General features: G+C 36.4%; 1 protein-coding gene across 1 annotated transcript in view; it reads left to right on the top strand.

The window, feature by feature from the left end:
• The window catches only part of LRGUK (leucine rich repeats and guanylate kinase domain containing), a 130,567-nt gene that overhangs the window by 18,608 nt on the left and 96,956 nt on the right, over positions 1–15,003 (top strand). The window contains 3 exon segments of the mRNA XM_043967863.1: positions 950–1,074; positions 5,628–5,771; positions 14,776–14,856. Of these exon segments, the coding sequence (XP_043823798.1) occupies positions 950–1,074; positions 5,628–5,771; positions 14,776–14,856 (350 nt within the window).

Genomic DNA, 15,003 nt, shown 5'->3' with positions numbered 1-15,003 from the left:
CTGAGATTAGCTAAGTTATTCACAGTTGTTCAACATATTGCTGTTACTGTGTACAACATTCTCCTGGTTCTATTCACTTCACTATGCATCAGTTCATGTAAGTCTTTCCTGGTTTTTCTGAAATCAGGATGGAAAATTTTAAGGCATGGAGCAGCTAGGTGGCGCAATGGATAAAGCACTGGCCCTGGATTCAGGAGGACCTGAGTTCAAATCCAGTCTCAGACACTTGACACTAGCTGTGTGACCCTGGGCAAGTCACTTAACCCTCATTGCCCCACCCAAAAAAAAAAAAAAGAAAAGAAAAGTTTAAGACATGGATAGTTAAAGGTGAAATGTGCTAAAGAGAGGTCAAGGACAAAGAGAAAACACAATTAAACTTCTAGTGAGCAAAGGAGAAGTTGGATTGTTCCTTAATGAAAGGTTGGCCTTTGGATGATCTATTATCATAAACCTTTTAATACTTCTTCAGAGGATACAAAAGCAGGGAAAATTCTTACTGTCCCATCAAGAAGACTGAGAAATTACCTTCTGTGCCAGTTATAACTAAACTAATCTAGGTGTAAACTGAACTAAGAGGTTCTGTAGGAAAGCACATAACATCCCTAAATAGATTATTAAATTAACCAAAGGAAAATCCATTACTAGAAGGCACCAATGTGGTATTGTGATTTTTTTCCCCTTCCCTTTCCCTTCTGATTAAACAAATCACATTCTAATGTAAATGTAGCTGAGTACTCAAAATCTGCATTCTACTAAATGCTAGTACTATTTATTCACTGTTTAAAATATACTTAGCATAGAATCCATCCACTCTCTGTTGTCTCTCACTTTATTTAAAAATTTAAAAATAGTAAATGGTTCCTATGATGGTGACTTAACATTGAGTTTCTTTTCTAAAAATATATGGCTTTAAAAAATATTTTCCTTAAATATAGCCCCTGGTGTATAGATAATGAAATAAAGGATATCAAAGGACTAGAAAATTGTATAAGTCTAAGTCATCTTAGCTTAGCAAACAACACAATCACTAAAATGGATGGCTTATGCAAGTTACCAATCAAAATACTCTGTCTGGTGAGTCTAACAAAATTCTTGTTCTTCCTAAAAATATTAAAATATTTTCAAAATTAGCGCATAAATATTGATTTCTTAGGATTAAAAAAATTTGTTAATATCTTAATTGGTTCACAAAATGGGAAAACATTAATGTTTCATTTTGCTCTTTTAAATAATGTGCCCTTTTGCATAGGTGGTATCTCTTTTGCATATTGTTATATGGCAAATAAAGATTAGCTGGTTTGATATCTGAATATTTTAAATTAATTTTTTAAAACATGTTGGGCATTTCTGTATTGGAAAAACGGCATTTACAATGGAAGGTTATTCATAATAACTTCCAAAATATTTTAAAGAATTGAATAATGTATAGACACAAGTAATGCTTACAAAATAAATATTAGAATTTAGAAGAAGCAATGAAAAAACTATTAAGATTTTTAATCCATAATTTTCTATGTATTTCAGGTAACTGGCACATTTTATATTTTATTCTCCCAGTGTAGAATCAGTAAGAAGTTATGAGAGGGAATTATTAAACTTAATCAGTAATATTTCTTTTTTGGTAAATAAAGTGACATGTAGTGAGAAATTTCATATTATCATAGATTTCATGAGGTATAAAATAATTTCGGTCACCTCCTTCATTTTACAGATGTGGCTGAGAGAGGGTAAGTGTTTTGGCCCAACATAAATAAAAATTCATTTATGGGGAAAAAAATCTGCAAGATTATATCCACTCAATACACAGATAGTGTTTCTGAAAGAAATTCTACAATTATTTGGGGAATGGTGGTATAGTTTGTGGATTATTCAAGTCCCTGATTTCTCCTCATTCCTATTGCTTGCCTTTGTTTTCACTATTCTTTACTACAGCAACCACAGGAAGGGCAGCAAGGTAGTACATTTCAAGCTAGCTATATTTACTTTCTGTTCATATCTTAGGTGAATATTTTGGTGAGGAAGGAGATTAATTGAAATTGGTCTTTTAAGTGATATTTTGTATTCTTTGAATGTTTTTAATTTTGTGGAATTTTATGTTCTTACCCTCTTTAATATAGAGAATTTAATGTTGACTTTACTCTTCTTTCGAAGAGTTTAAAGTGCATTTTTAAAATTCACCATACTATACAATGAGGAAGGCTGATGCAAGGTACTGGAATAAAATTATAGATGGTGCAATTGAAGCAGAAAGAGAGAGACAGAGAGACAGAGACAGAGACAGGACAGAGACTGACAGACCGAAAACACACGGAGACACAGAGAGAGTAATTTGCCTGAAGCTACATAGTAAGTTGATTAAAGGGATCAAGATCCAATTCACCTGACTTTAGGTGGTATATCCTGTCTGCTCCACCATGTTAATGAATTCACCTAGTTAAGTGATAAATAGAACTGATATATCTAGAAAGACAATAATTTGGAGTGCTATTGGTAGCATTTACAATGGTTTTTTTTATTACTTGGGGGATCATAGCCTTGCTACAGGGGCACATATGCTTGCAATGCCCATTAACTTCAAGTGGCATGATTCTAGGATGATATATGGGAGTACTAAAGGGGATAAGAATTACATCCATTATTAAGAATAATACTCATGGCACTATCTTATTTACAGTGTGTTTCAATACACTAAATATCCATAGTGACAATTTTTAAAAAATACCCTTTAGAAAAAGCGATATATCCATTCTATCTTTTCTCAAGAAGAAATGAGGTGAATTGCCCTTCATACCACAAAGATGAGTTTGTGAAAAACATGGAGTATAGTATCTTTCAGTTTCTTTTAATCATTTGAGAATAAATTTTCTTTTCTGTTTTTTCATTGTCATACCGAAATGAAATTACACACATATTCTAGACTTTATGTTTGCTTAATTTCCTTACCAATTTAAACACAACCAATTACTTCATCTTAACCCCATTAAAAAGGATTTTATTTTTATGATTAATAGGAAGGATAAAGAAAAACATTCATTATCAAAAGCAATTATTAATTCTCTGGCACCAGCTTTCACTGTAAACTGAAATATAAATTTATCTCAAGAAATGACCAACGAATTCCAAACTTTAAAATTCAGTTTCCCTGAAGTAAAACCTGTTTTTCTTATTCAGATAATAGAGTTTATGTGTATTTCTGGCTTCATTACTTTTAGGAAATGGTTTATCTCTTTTGAGTTTATGTCTTGATGTATTGTTTCTTAAAAATTTCTTCTTATAACTAGTAGAAACCAAGTAGGAAGTGCAGGAGAGATGGAGCATTTTCTTATTTGTTCTGTGACTTTCGACTGTCCAATTATATGCATAGCCCAGGTACCATCTTTAATTGGTTCCACTATGCTAGGTGAAAAGAGATCATAAGTTCAGTTAACTAAAATTAATGCAGACCCTTTGATTTGCAGTAGCATTATAACAGAGTTTGTGACATTATCCCAGGGTTTGGTAATACTATAATAATGGCCTTGTTGTGAAATTATGCTAGTTGGGGATTTGTTTTGTAGTATGTGCCTGCAAACCTCTGTATGCCTCAATCTCACTATTTGTAAAATCCTTAACAGAGCTATTGTAATTATAAATTCATTGGAAGGAAGCTTGGCATAATAGGTTTAATGTTGCCTTAACTTGGGGGGCAGCTAGGTGGCACAGTGGATAGAGCACTGGCCCTGGAGTCAGGAGTACCTGAGTTCAAATCGAGCCTCAACACTTAACACTTACTAGCTGTGTGACCCTGGGCAAGTCACTTAACCCCAATTGCCTTACTAAAAAAAAACAACAAAACAAACAAAAACAAACAAACAAACAAAAAATGTTGCCTTAACTTTAAGTTTGAATTCTGCCTCTGATACTTACTAGTCAGCTGTATGACCCTGGGCAAGACACTTAACCTCTCTCAGCCTCAGTTTCCTTGTCTATAAAATGGAAATGATAATAATAGGACATACCTTACAGGGTTGTTATAAGGATCTATTGAAATAACTTATATAAAGGACCTTGTAAATCTTAAAGTGCCAAATGAATATTCGTTAGCCTTTATTATGAATTATTTAAACATCTAAAGCATTTTAAACCTCACTGGAAAAAGTAGCTGCAAAATTGTTAAATTGCATGGTTTTTTACTATAGGGATGTCAATTTTTGAATTTTATTTATATGAATATTTGTGGTAAATATGCATATTAAATATGTTCAATTTTGTTCTTCCTCCATGGTTTACCTTTTATCTCTATTCCTGTTACACCTTTTACTTTGTCCAAGTTCTTAAGCTCTGAGGAGTGATAAATTTGGTTTTAACTATGTAAAAGGAATGTAGGTTATATTTTTAAAATGTCTTCTTCTTGACTTAAAAATAAATAATGAGTTCTGCTTAATGAAGAGAACTCTTAGGGACTTTATACCTTCAAAGTGGCATTTTTTTTGTTTCCAAGATTTAAAAGATCAGCAATTTTAGAACTTTTTTTTTCTTTTGCTATACTCTATTAAAATAAAGCCTTATGAGAAATAGTAGGCAAATTTTGCTATGATAGACTAATTAAAAATGTATAAGTCAGGTAAAGTGTTAGAGATGCTTGGGCAGGTCAGCACCATAATGTTTACTTCTTGAGTTTTCAAGTGTTTATTAAAAGGATAGAAAAATGTTAAATAATTATACACAAAATGACATTAATGGCAATGATGCTGAGATGACAGTTTTAGTTTACCAATTTAAACTGAAAATATAATTTTTTAGTGGGAGTCATAGAACTCAAAGTTAACTCAAGAAGCAATAGAGATAATTGCATTGGCAACCACCTCTCTTCCTGGGGAGTGTGGTAAAACTATTATAAAATCCAAGGTATTGCTATTATTATTGTGATTATGTGTGCAGAGAAAAGTGAGGATTAGTCAAGAGGGCGAAATTTGCCTTGTATGCTTTCTTTTCTATCTTCATTGTCAGAAAGTATATTTATACATGAGTAACTGAGCTTCTAATAAAAGGAAATTCTTATTTTTGAGCAAGTTGCTAAGAATAGGGAAATTGTGTAAAGTTGCTGACATTCAAGAGAGTAAGGAATTGCATCAAATTTATATTTCTAATGATGAGCTTAGAATGATGCTGCCATTTATTTAATCTTTCAGCTTTGCAGTACTAGAATTTTACTTTTCCAATCAATTAAAGAAAGGAATGACATTCATTTTTCCTTAATGGGAATGAAGATGGCATATATTGGAGCTTACACCCAATTGGGTTGATTCATCCATTTTTTTTCCCCAACACATTGAGTAGATAGAACCATTATGACCAGCTTATGGAGAGATATGGGCAAGAATCACCTCAGATGGTATATTTTTGATCTATATCATTGAAGGAAACTCCCAAAATTGATGAGATCCATTTGAGTATTGAGTATTTGATTATTTATTTATTCATTCAATTTATGAAAGAATGAAGAAGCCAAGGAAGAGAATGCTTTGCTACTTCTTACCAGATTTTGAACAGTTTTAAAAATGAAAAAAAGAGTCACTTAGGAGCAATAATAATATTCGTTGTTAATAGCTTGCAACAAAATTAAAAGTATGTTTGGTTTATTTTAGAGCAATAACCAGATTGAGGAAATAACTTGTTTGGAAAACCTGAAAGTACTACAGAACCTGGACTTATCTGGTAATAAAATCAGTAGCTTACAAGGCCTAGAAAATCATGACCTTCTGGAATTGATCAACCTAGAGGATAATAAGGTAACATTATATTTAATACAATTCTTGTTTTCAGCTTTTTTCTTAAGATGATTGTGAGCTCACTGATGATCATTAGCTCCTTGAGGGCAAGGATTTTCTTTTACCTTCCTTTGTATCCTTAGTGTCTAGCCCAGTGCCTGTGCTTAATAAATGTTTATTGACTGCCTGCCTGACTTCTCACAATATTCTTTTAAAAAATTATTTATAGGGGCAGCTAGGTGGCGCAGTGGATAGAGCACCGGCCTGGGATTCAGGAGTACCTGAGTTCAAACACTTACTAGCTGTGTGACCCTGAGCAAGTCACTTAACCCCAATTGCCCTGCAAAAAAAATAAATAAATAAAATAATTATTTTTCCAATTCCATGTAAAGGTATTTTTTTGAGTTCCAGTTTTTCTCTCACCTTCCCTTCCCTTTCCCCTCCCAAGGCCAGCAAGCAATTTGATATAGGTTATACATTACAATTATGTTAAAGATACTTCCACACTAGTCATGTTGTAAGAGAAGAATCAGAACAAAAGGGAAAAAACCACAAGGATAAACCAGAATAACAAAAAAGCAACAACAAAAGTGAAAATAGTATGCTTCAGTGTGCATTCAGACTACATAGACCTTTTTCTGAATGTGGAGAGCATTTTCCACCATAAGTCTTTTGGCATTGTCTTGGATCTTTGGCATTGATGAGGACCCTTAAGTCTATCACAGTTGATCATCACATAATATTGTTGATACTGTGTATGATGTTTCTCTTGGTTCTGCTCATTTCACTCATCATCAATTCATGTAAGTCTTTCCAGTTTCTCTGAACTCCGCTGTGCTCATCGTTTCTTACAGCACAATAGTATTCCATGACATCACATACCACAACTTGTTCAGCCGTTGCCCAATGGATGGGCATCCCCTCCATTTCCAGTTGTTTGCTAACACAGAAAGAGTGCTATAAATATTTTTGTACGTGTGTGGGTCCTTTTCCCCTTTTTTATGATCTCTTTGGGATACAGACCCCCACAATATTCTTCATAATAGTTTCTCAAAAGTTGTCAATGACATCACATTTTTCTCTTAAGACTGCGTCCAGAATTTTTGATCCAGTTGTTTAGAGATCTGCTGCCTCCACATTTTGGTAGAAGGATAAGTGTATTGCAGGTGGTAGTTCTGAGATGTTGACTCTAGGAAAATAAGGGTGTCCTCTATAACTTCAAAGGAAGCTGTCATCGATAGTATTTAAAAGGAAGAATGCAGAGTCTGAAAAGTGAAGTGTTTCAGTTTGTTTTAAATACAATAGCACAGAGCAGCTAGGTGGCACAGTGGATAAAACAATGGCCCTAGATTCAGGAGGACCTGAGTTCAAATCTGGCCTCAGACACTTGACACTTACTAGCTGTGTGACCTTGGGCAAGTCACTTAACCCTCATTGCCCTGCAAAAAAACAAAGCAAACAAAAAAACTAAAACTAAATACAATAGCACACACTTCTAGATTGATTCAAAGAAGATGGAAAGATAACATACTCCAAGTTTTCACAAGCTTGTCTTTGAGGTATGAAAGGGCCAATCCCTTTTCTTGAGAAAAGATAGAATGGATGTACTGCTTTTCCTAAAGGACACTTAAGAAAAAATTGTCAATATGGTAAATGTACTCAGAATGTAGGTTGAGACTTTTTTTTTGGATATGGCTAATGTAGGAATTGTTTTGCTTAACTCTACATATCTGTAACAGTTTTTGTTTTTCTTGTTTTCTAAATTGGGGGGGAGCTATGTGGGAGGGAAAGAATGCAGACTTGTAAATTGAATACATTTTCATTTAAAAATTTAATGCAATAGGACGTTCTAACTCTGCATAATGAAAAACTAATTACATTTATTCAAATCCCTACATCACACTTAATTCCCATTACTTCACAAAAGACACAAATTGTTTTCTGCTTTTAATGACACTTTATTTTTAATAAAACATGTTTCAAAGCAAAATTTATTAAGTTGGTAGACTTGGCTGACTCATTCTGTAGTATGGCTTAAAAATAATTTTGTTCATGTTGGGGACTCTGCCACATTTTGGGAAAGGTTTTTTTCTTTTTCTTTCTTTTTTTTTTTTTGGCAGGGCAATGAGGATTAAGTGACTTGCCCAGGGTCACACAGCTAGTAAGTGTCAAGTGTTTGAGGCCGAATTTGAACTCAGGTCCTCCTGAATCCAGGGCCGGTGTTTTTATCCACTGCACCACCTAGCTGCCCCCTAAGGTTTTTTTTATTCTTGAGAGAAGCTCGAGGCTTCCTCCCCATGTAAGTTAAGGACTTGGTTGGTCTTGGTAGAGAGCGTAAGGGCTGTGTAGAGCCAGATGCAGTGGTAGGTAAACATTTCCCCATTCAGGAATGATATTGCCCCCTCACTTCTTTTTTTTTTTTTTTTTTTGCCTGGGGCAGTGAGGGTTAAGTGACTTGCCCAAAGTCACACAGCTAAGTCAAGTGTCTGAAACCTTATTTGAACTCGGGTCCTCCTGATTCCAGGGCCTGTCCTTTATCCACCTAGCTGCCCCTGCCCCTCACTTCTAATCTATGACTCTTTGTTATTCAGGGATTTAGAGGAAGCCAAAGTTTCAGTGGTGGAAAAAGAACATTTTCTATCTTAGATGAAACTATAGAGACTAAAAACTTTTTTATTTGCACATTGACCTGAATTGTTGCTTCCAAAAGAAAGGAATTCTTAGCCACAGTCCAGTTTGAAAGCTTTATGTTCTTTAGGCAGTAATACTCCCTACCTGCATTTAGAGACTTCTTAGAAAGCTGTCCTTGTCCACTCTTCAAAGGGCGATGGATAAGAACACAGCTTGTTTTTACCTTGCATCAGAATAAATTTTCAAATCAAGTTTGCTATTCAGGAATTGAAAGGAAAAGAATCACTGTTAAACAGATGCAGGTATTGATGATTTTCAGAGATGTCATCATGACCTCTTTGAAAACTAATGTTGGGGGGCAGCTAGGTGACGCAGTGGATAGAGCACCGGCCCTGGATTCAGGAGTACCTGAGTTCAAATCCGGCCTTAGACACTTAACACTTACTAGCTGTGTGACCCTGGGCAAGTCACTTAACCCCCATTGCCTCGCAAAAAAACCAACCAACCAAACAAACAAACAAAACTAATGTTATCTTTTTCCTCCCCCTTATCTTTATTGCAGAGGTGCAAGACTGTGGTTTTGGAATGCTGGGTAGAATGTCAAACTTTTCCCAATACATTTGTTAATTTTGTGGAATAGCATTCTTCTGTTATTCTTTGTTAAAAAGGATGGCTTTCTGGAAAGGAGAGGAAGAGGAGTACACTGGGAAATGTGGGTTACAAAGAAACAAAAGATAGCAATAAAATTTATTTTTTTAAAAAAATCAAAGAGTAACAATACCAGTAGAGTCCCTTTGTTAACAGCTGGATCTGGGATGTGTTGTCTCCTGTCCTTGGGACAGCACTTCTGGATTTAAAGGGCCCCCTCTGATCTGTAACCAAGTTCTTTCACTCTCAATATCCTCTGGCAGGACTGCTTTATTTAGATGGACAGGGAAACCAGAGGAAGTCCATTCCAAATGAACCAGTATCTCAGAGCCTGGACCTCCACGTCCAGCCTGGTCGCTCTCATGGATCCTCAGCACCGTGGCTGGGAACACATATTTGTTAATGAATTCCAAATATCCCACGGACCTTTTTCTTACTTTCATTGTCGGTTCACAGGTGTTCCTTCAGGAATTAGATTCCATCTTCCCACAAGCAAGGGAGTATCCAGCCCAAGGTCTAATTTTATGTTTTAGTGATCCATAGTCCATCACCACCAGATAAATAGCGCAGGTGAGCTGGTGAACCACTTTGCCTCACACACTTCCAGGTTAACGTCTGGGTGGTTTTCTTGCTAGATCAAACTTCCTTCACATATAATAATACCTCCCATACTTGGATGCAACTTACTCTTGCTTAAAGTCCCATTGGACACTCCTTGCCAGCTCTGACCTTGAACACTGGGACAATGATATGTATGTGATCAGTGATAGCCTCCTGATCTGGAAGCTCAAAGAAGCAGATCTACCTTACTAACACTGTTGAGCTGGTCTCCCATTTTCCACACTGTCTGGCCACTAGATTGATTGTCCCGCCTCAAACGCTGATCAGAAATATGACCCCATTCTACAGTAGATTTATCCTTAGGGTTGTAGGTTTTTCTTTTCTTTTCTTTTCTTTTTTTTTTTTTAGTGAGGCAATTGGGGTTAAGTGACTTGCCCAGGGTCACTGTAAGTGTTAGTAAGTGTTAAGTGTCTGAGGCCGGATTTGAACTCAGGTAGTCCTGACTCCAGGGTGGGTGCTCTATCCACTGTGCCATCTAGCTGCCCCTAGGGTTGTAGGTTTTATGAGAGGGAAGGAAAGATTAGACCTAGGAACTGAGAGATTATTTGGTCTAACCCTCTGACTTCCTAGATGAGGTAACTGAAGCCCCAAAAAGATCAGCACTTTGTTCAAAATCTTATAAGTAATAAATAGAAGACCTAGAATTTGAACCAAGGTCCTTTGACTCCAAATGTAGTCTTCTCTCCCCTGTACCACACTGTTGCTTTCAGGCTTGTACTCCTATATCCAACCTACATTTATTTGGTATTTCAAGATTTATCAAGATTTTTATCTGGTATTCCGTGCTGACCTCCTGAAATCCTTCTCAATAACCTCTCTTTTTTCCATATCATCACTTTTCTTTCTATAGTGACTGATCAAGGACAGGAAGAATTCTTCAGTTCGAGGTGACATATGGAAAATTTGTTATCTAGGCCGTTAGGTAGTGCAGTGGTTAGAAGTAAAGACCTGGAGCGAGGAAGCTCTGAGTTCAAATTCTGCCCCAGATACTTATTAGGTGTGTGACCCTGGGCAAGTGACTTAATTTTTGTCTGCCTCAGTTTCCTCATCTGTAAAATGGAGATAATAGTAGTAACTACCACCCAGGTCTGTTATGGGGATCAAATGAGATAATATTTGTAAAGCATTTTGCAAACCTCAAAACACTATGTAAATGCTAGCTGTCGTTATTATTTTCTGATAAAATGGGTAGTGTATGTTTTGAAAGAATGAGGTAGGGAGTCTGTAGAACAAGTTTATTCTTCTATAAAAGTCCATCATAGCTGTCTTGAAACATCAAGGCCTTAAAGAAAGGTGAGAATACTCAACTGGGAGGAGGGATGACAATATGAGTTAGTACTCAAATTTTTGTTTAGTCCCCTCCATCTCCAGGTCTCTGATATCCTAATGGATACAATCAACACTTGGTAAGTATAGGCCTGCTTATAAAACAGTGCAGAAAATAAATGACCTCTGTCCTTGGTTTAGGATGGAATGCCACTCTCTAACTCTAACTCTGACTTTTTGAATTCTGGACAATGCTATCCTGCTTCCTTGTAATATGGCCGACCTCTTTGGATTTGACCTCTGGTTTGTCTGTGGCATCTGCCTGAGCTACATTTTTATGGTGGTCCATTCTCCATCCTTATTTTTCCTGGCTAACCCTGTCCGATCACAGTTCATACTCAGCCATGTCGCTAATTTTGACTGTTTTAGTCATCTTTTTTTCTCCTGATTCTTTCCTTCCAGCCAAACTTAGCCTTAATGTTTTTGTTTTATGATTGTAACCTTCCTTGTTTTGGGAGAGCTTTGGGGACTTCAGATGAGTATCAAATGTCTTTACTAGCTGCATGCATGGTGATTACTAAATGCTTGTTGATGGATTAATTAGCAGCTTTCTTTCACCATTTGGTTTTTTGTCTCAGCCAGTCAGTTGAACTGTCATGTAAGGAAAAGGAAATGGTCTTATTTTGCCTTTCCAAAATTGTTAGCTCTCTCCCTTCTTTCTCCTCATTATCTCAGTTCTCTTGGAAGAACTCAACATTATGGGTACCTGAGGAAATGTCATATACTCCTAGGCATTTTCCACAAATCCCTTTAGGGACCTGCCCTCTTTTCCTTGGCCCATTACACATCAGTGATCTGACCCCCAATTGGCATATGATCTTTTTCCTTTTGCGTATGTATAATTAACCAGTAGCTTTTATATAATCCTCTTTTTAGGCATGGAAATCCCTCTTTTGGGCAGCTTTTAAAATGTCCTTCCATTTTGTACCTATATGGTCTTTTTGCTCTTTTTGCCTAACTAGTGTTTAGGCAGACCCACTGCCTCCTACTGTGATCTTAAGGTACAACTCTTGCAAAAATGGTGTTTCCAGTTAATCAGTGAACCTGACCCATCCATATAGACTTTAAGATTAAGTTGCTATAAACAGGCTTTCTCAGAAAACTCAGCAAATACTTCTCATTTATCTATTATCTTTGTTTACCAGGTTGTCCTTTGTTTTGTTTTTGTTTTGTTTTGTTTTTGTTTTTGCTGGGCAATTGGGGTTAAGTGACTTGCCCAGGGTCACACAGCTAGTAAGTGTCAAGTGTCTGAGGCCAGATTTGAACTCAGGTCCTCCTGACTCTAGGGCCAGTGCTCTATCCACTGTGCCACCTAGCTGCCCCTTGTTTTTTTGGGTTTTGTTTGTTTGTTTGTTTTTGCAGGTTGTCCTTTGAAGATCTCTCAATCCCTTGTACCCATTGAGCCTTAAGATCTCATTCCCTCTCCAGCTCTGTGTCTTAAGAGGCCATCATCACCCAATGCTAACAGCCAGTTTCCTTGCCAGCAAGCTTCTAAATATTAACCTATTTTCTTTTTTCTATTTGAAAAATTCATCATCTTCCTCCTTAGTGATAAACATCTTACATCTACTTGCAACTCTTAAAATTTACTTATTAAGCTTCGGGTGATTAATCACTGGTAATCTTTACAGTTTGACTTTTGACCCAAACATTCTCTGTTAAAAAGCACCATGTCGGGGCAGCTAGATGGAGCAGTGGATAGAGCACCGGCCCTGTAGTCAGGAGTACCTGAGTTCAAATCTGGCCTCAAATACTTAACACTTACTAGCTGTGTGACCCTGGGCAAGTCACTTAACCCCAATTGCCTCACTAAAGAAAAAAAAATAAAAGCACCATGTCCCTTTCCATAGATCACAGTGTTTTTAAAACAAGGTTTATAGAGTCATATAGGGTGATTTATGCACGGTAATCATATTTTACAGCAAGATTCTAAAGCACAGTAAATGGAATCCTGACATCATGGAATTTTAGAATTATAAGTGATCTTAGTGGTCATCTAATTGACCTTTCTTTAACAGATGAAGGAACTAAGGCTAAAAGTGAAATGATTTGCCTGAGATCACATAGATAATTAGTGGCAGAAGCTGGACCAGAATTCTGTTCTTTCCTTCTCACATATAGTAGGATGAAAGGGGTCAGGTCAGGGAAAGCCTATACTTGGAGTCAGAGAAGTGGAATTTGGAGCTTGGATCTACTGCTTGTCAATTGTGCACATTTGGGTCTCAGTTTCCGGATCTGTAAAACAAACCTGACAGTGTTCAAAAGCCCTTCTAGATCTGAATCTGTGACCTGTGATACGGATGACCTGAACAGTAATGGACTGCGTAGAAACAGAAACTCTACAGCAGAGCCCCAAGAAACAAAAGATTTTCTTTGTGTTGGAGCATTGCTGGAGAGGTATCTATTAGCTGGTATATCCTTTACATTTTTATATAAAGAGTCGATTCTAAAGGCCTGGGAGCTTTCCTCAGAAGTTGACATTTCCCTTCTCTTAACTTCGTGTGCTGACCAAAAACTGCTGAGCTTCTTAGAATTTTTATTAAGAATTCTAGATACCCTAGTAAAAAAAAAAAAAAGCAGTAATTTCCAGATACTGCAGCCTCTGCTAACAAGTCCCTCAGGGTATGTGGCTCTTTTTTTTTTTTTTTAATTACAATAAAAAACTCTTTATTCAAATTGACTTGCTCGGAATGAGAGACAACAGTCCATTTTCCGTGTTTGGGCTCAGGAAGCCTGAACGTTATGAATCTCATGTTCTTACCCAGTAGAATGCTACAATATAAAAAAAAGAAGGGGAGTTTAACCCTTTTCTTATAGACTGGCCAAATGGAAGTCCAAGTGGTACTTCTTCCTTCCAACTCAGTGAGATACATAGTGAAGTATAACATATCTGAACACGTTCCACCCCTTTAGGGGGTTTAGAAATATTTTGGATTTGGGTTATTTTGCTGCTGGTAAGCAGCAGAGATTTTGTCTCGGCAGCATTGTGATGCAGTTTTCCTTTATGGCACTATCGGAGAGCGCCTGTCACATTTGGAAAAGTGCCTGTGGGAAAAATAAGAAAAAAAGGAAAGGCAGTTATGGGCTTTGGGGAAGCCTCACTAACCATACGTAAAAGAAAAATCATAGCAGTGTTAATTACAGGCAATGGAAATGAAATCTCTTTGTACTCAGTTGCTGAAAGAGTATGTATGGATGGAGAGAACTGATGACACCTGTTGACTAAGCAGCCTTTCTTCACTACACCTGAATTTTTGTATGAGAAGCATTTTCTAGTAACATAACATTTCTGTTGTCTCCTGAGATCTTAAAAAAGAATGTGAAAGATTTGGCTAGGAGACTCTGCATATTATCAAAATTATGTAATCTTTGATTTTGATTTTTAAAATGCTCTCTTGGTAACACACACGCACACACACAAACATATCTATAACTATCTGATAGAGTTGTGTTGTGGGTGAGTAAATTGCAACTAACATAGAGTGTCATGGCCCAAGAAGCCCTAAATTGTTCACTCTCTTTGATTTCAGACTTAAAATAAACATGAATAAGGTGCAGACTATCAGAACCATAATGGGCCATTCATTGCACAAAAGAAGTAAAAAGCAAGTGTACTTCTGGGTGAGAGTTCCCATTTTGTAGAAGCTAATGCATCTTTTCCAGTCCTGCAGAGCTCAAAGAAACAACAAAATAATCTTTGTAGCAGGCTGAATTGGAAAGACCCCAGTGACTCCTTCAGTTTTTTTTTTGTTTCTGTTATTTAATTTTGTGTTAATATTGTGTTTCTGTGATTAAACAGATTGCAGAGTTGAGTGAAATAAAACACATTGAAAATCTGCCACTTCTCCGGGTGCTCAATCTTTTAAAAAACCCTCTTCAGGTAAGACACAACAGATACTGGAAAGAAATGAAATGGACTTTCATTGAATTGATTATCTCTAAGCAGAACTTTTGGTAAAGAGTATAGAGGACCATAAATTTTTATCACCTCATCTCAAGAATATTTAGGAAGATTAAGTGAAAATCA

Source organism: Dromiciops gliroides, chromosome 5 (genome assembly GCF_019393635.1).
Source record: "Dromiciops gliroides isolate mDroGli1 chromosome 5, mDroGli1.pri, whole genome shotgun sequence".
Taxonomy (NCBI): Eukaryota; Metazoa; Chordata; class Mammalia; order Microbiotheria; family Microbiotheriidae; genus Dromiciops; species Dromiciops gliroides.
Note: the sequence above shows the minus strand (reverse complement) of the source record. Positions and strands in the feature narration are given on the sequence as shown.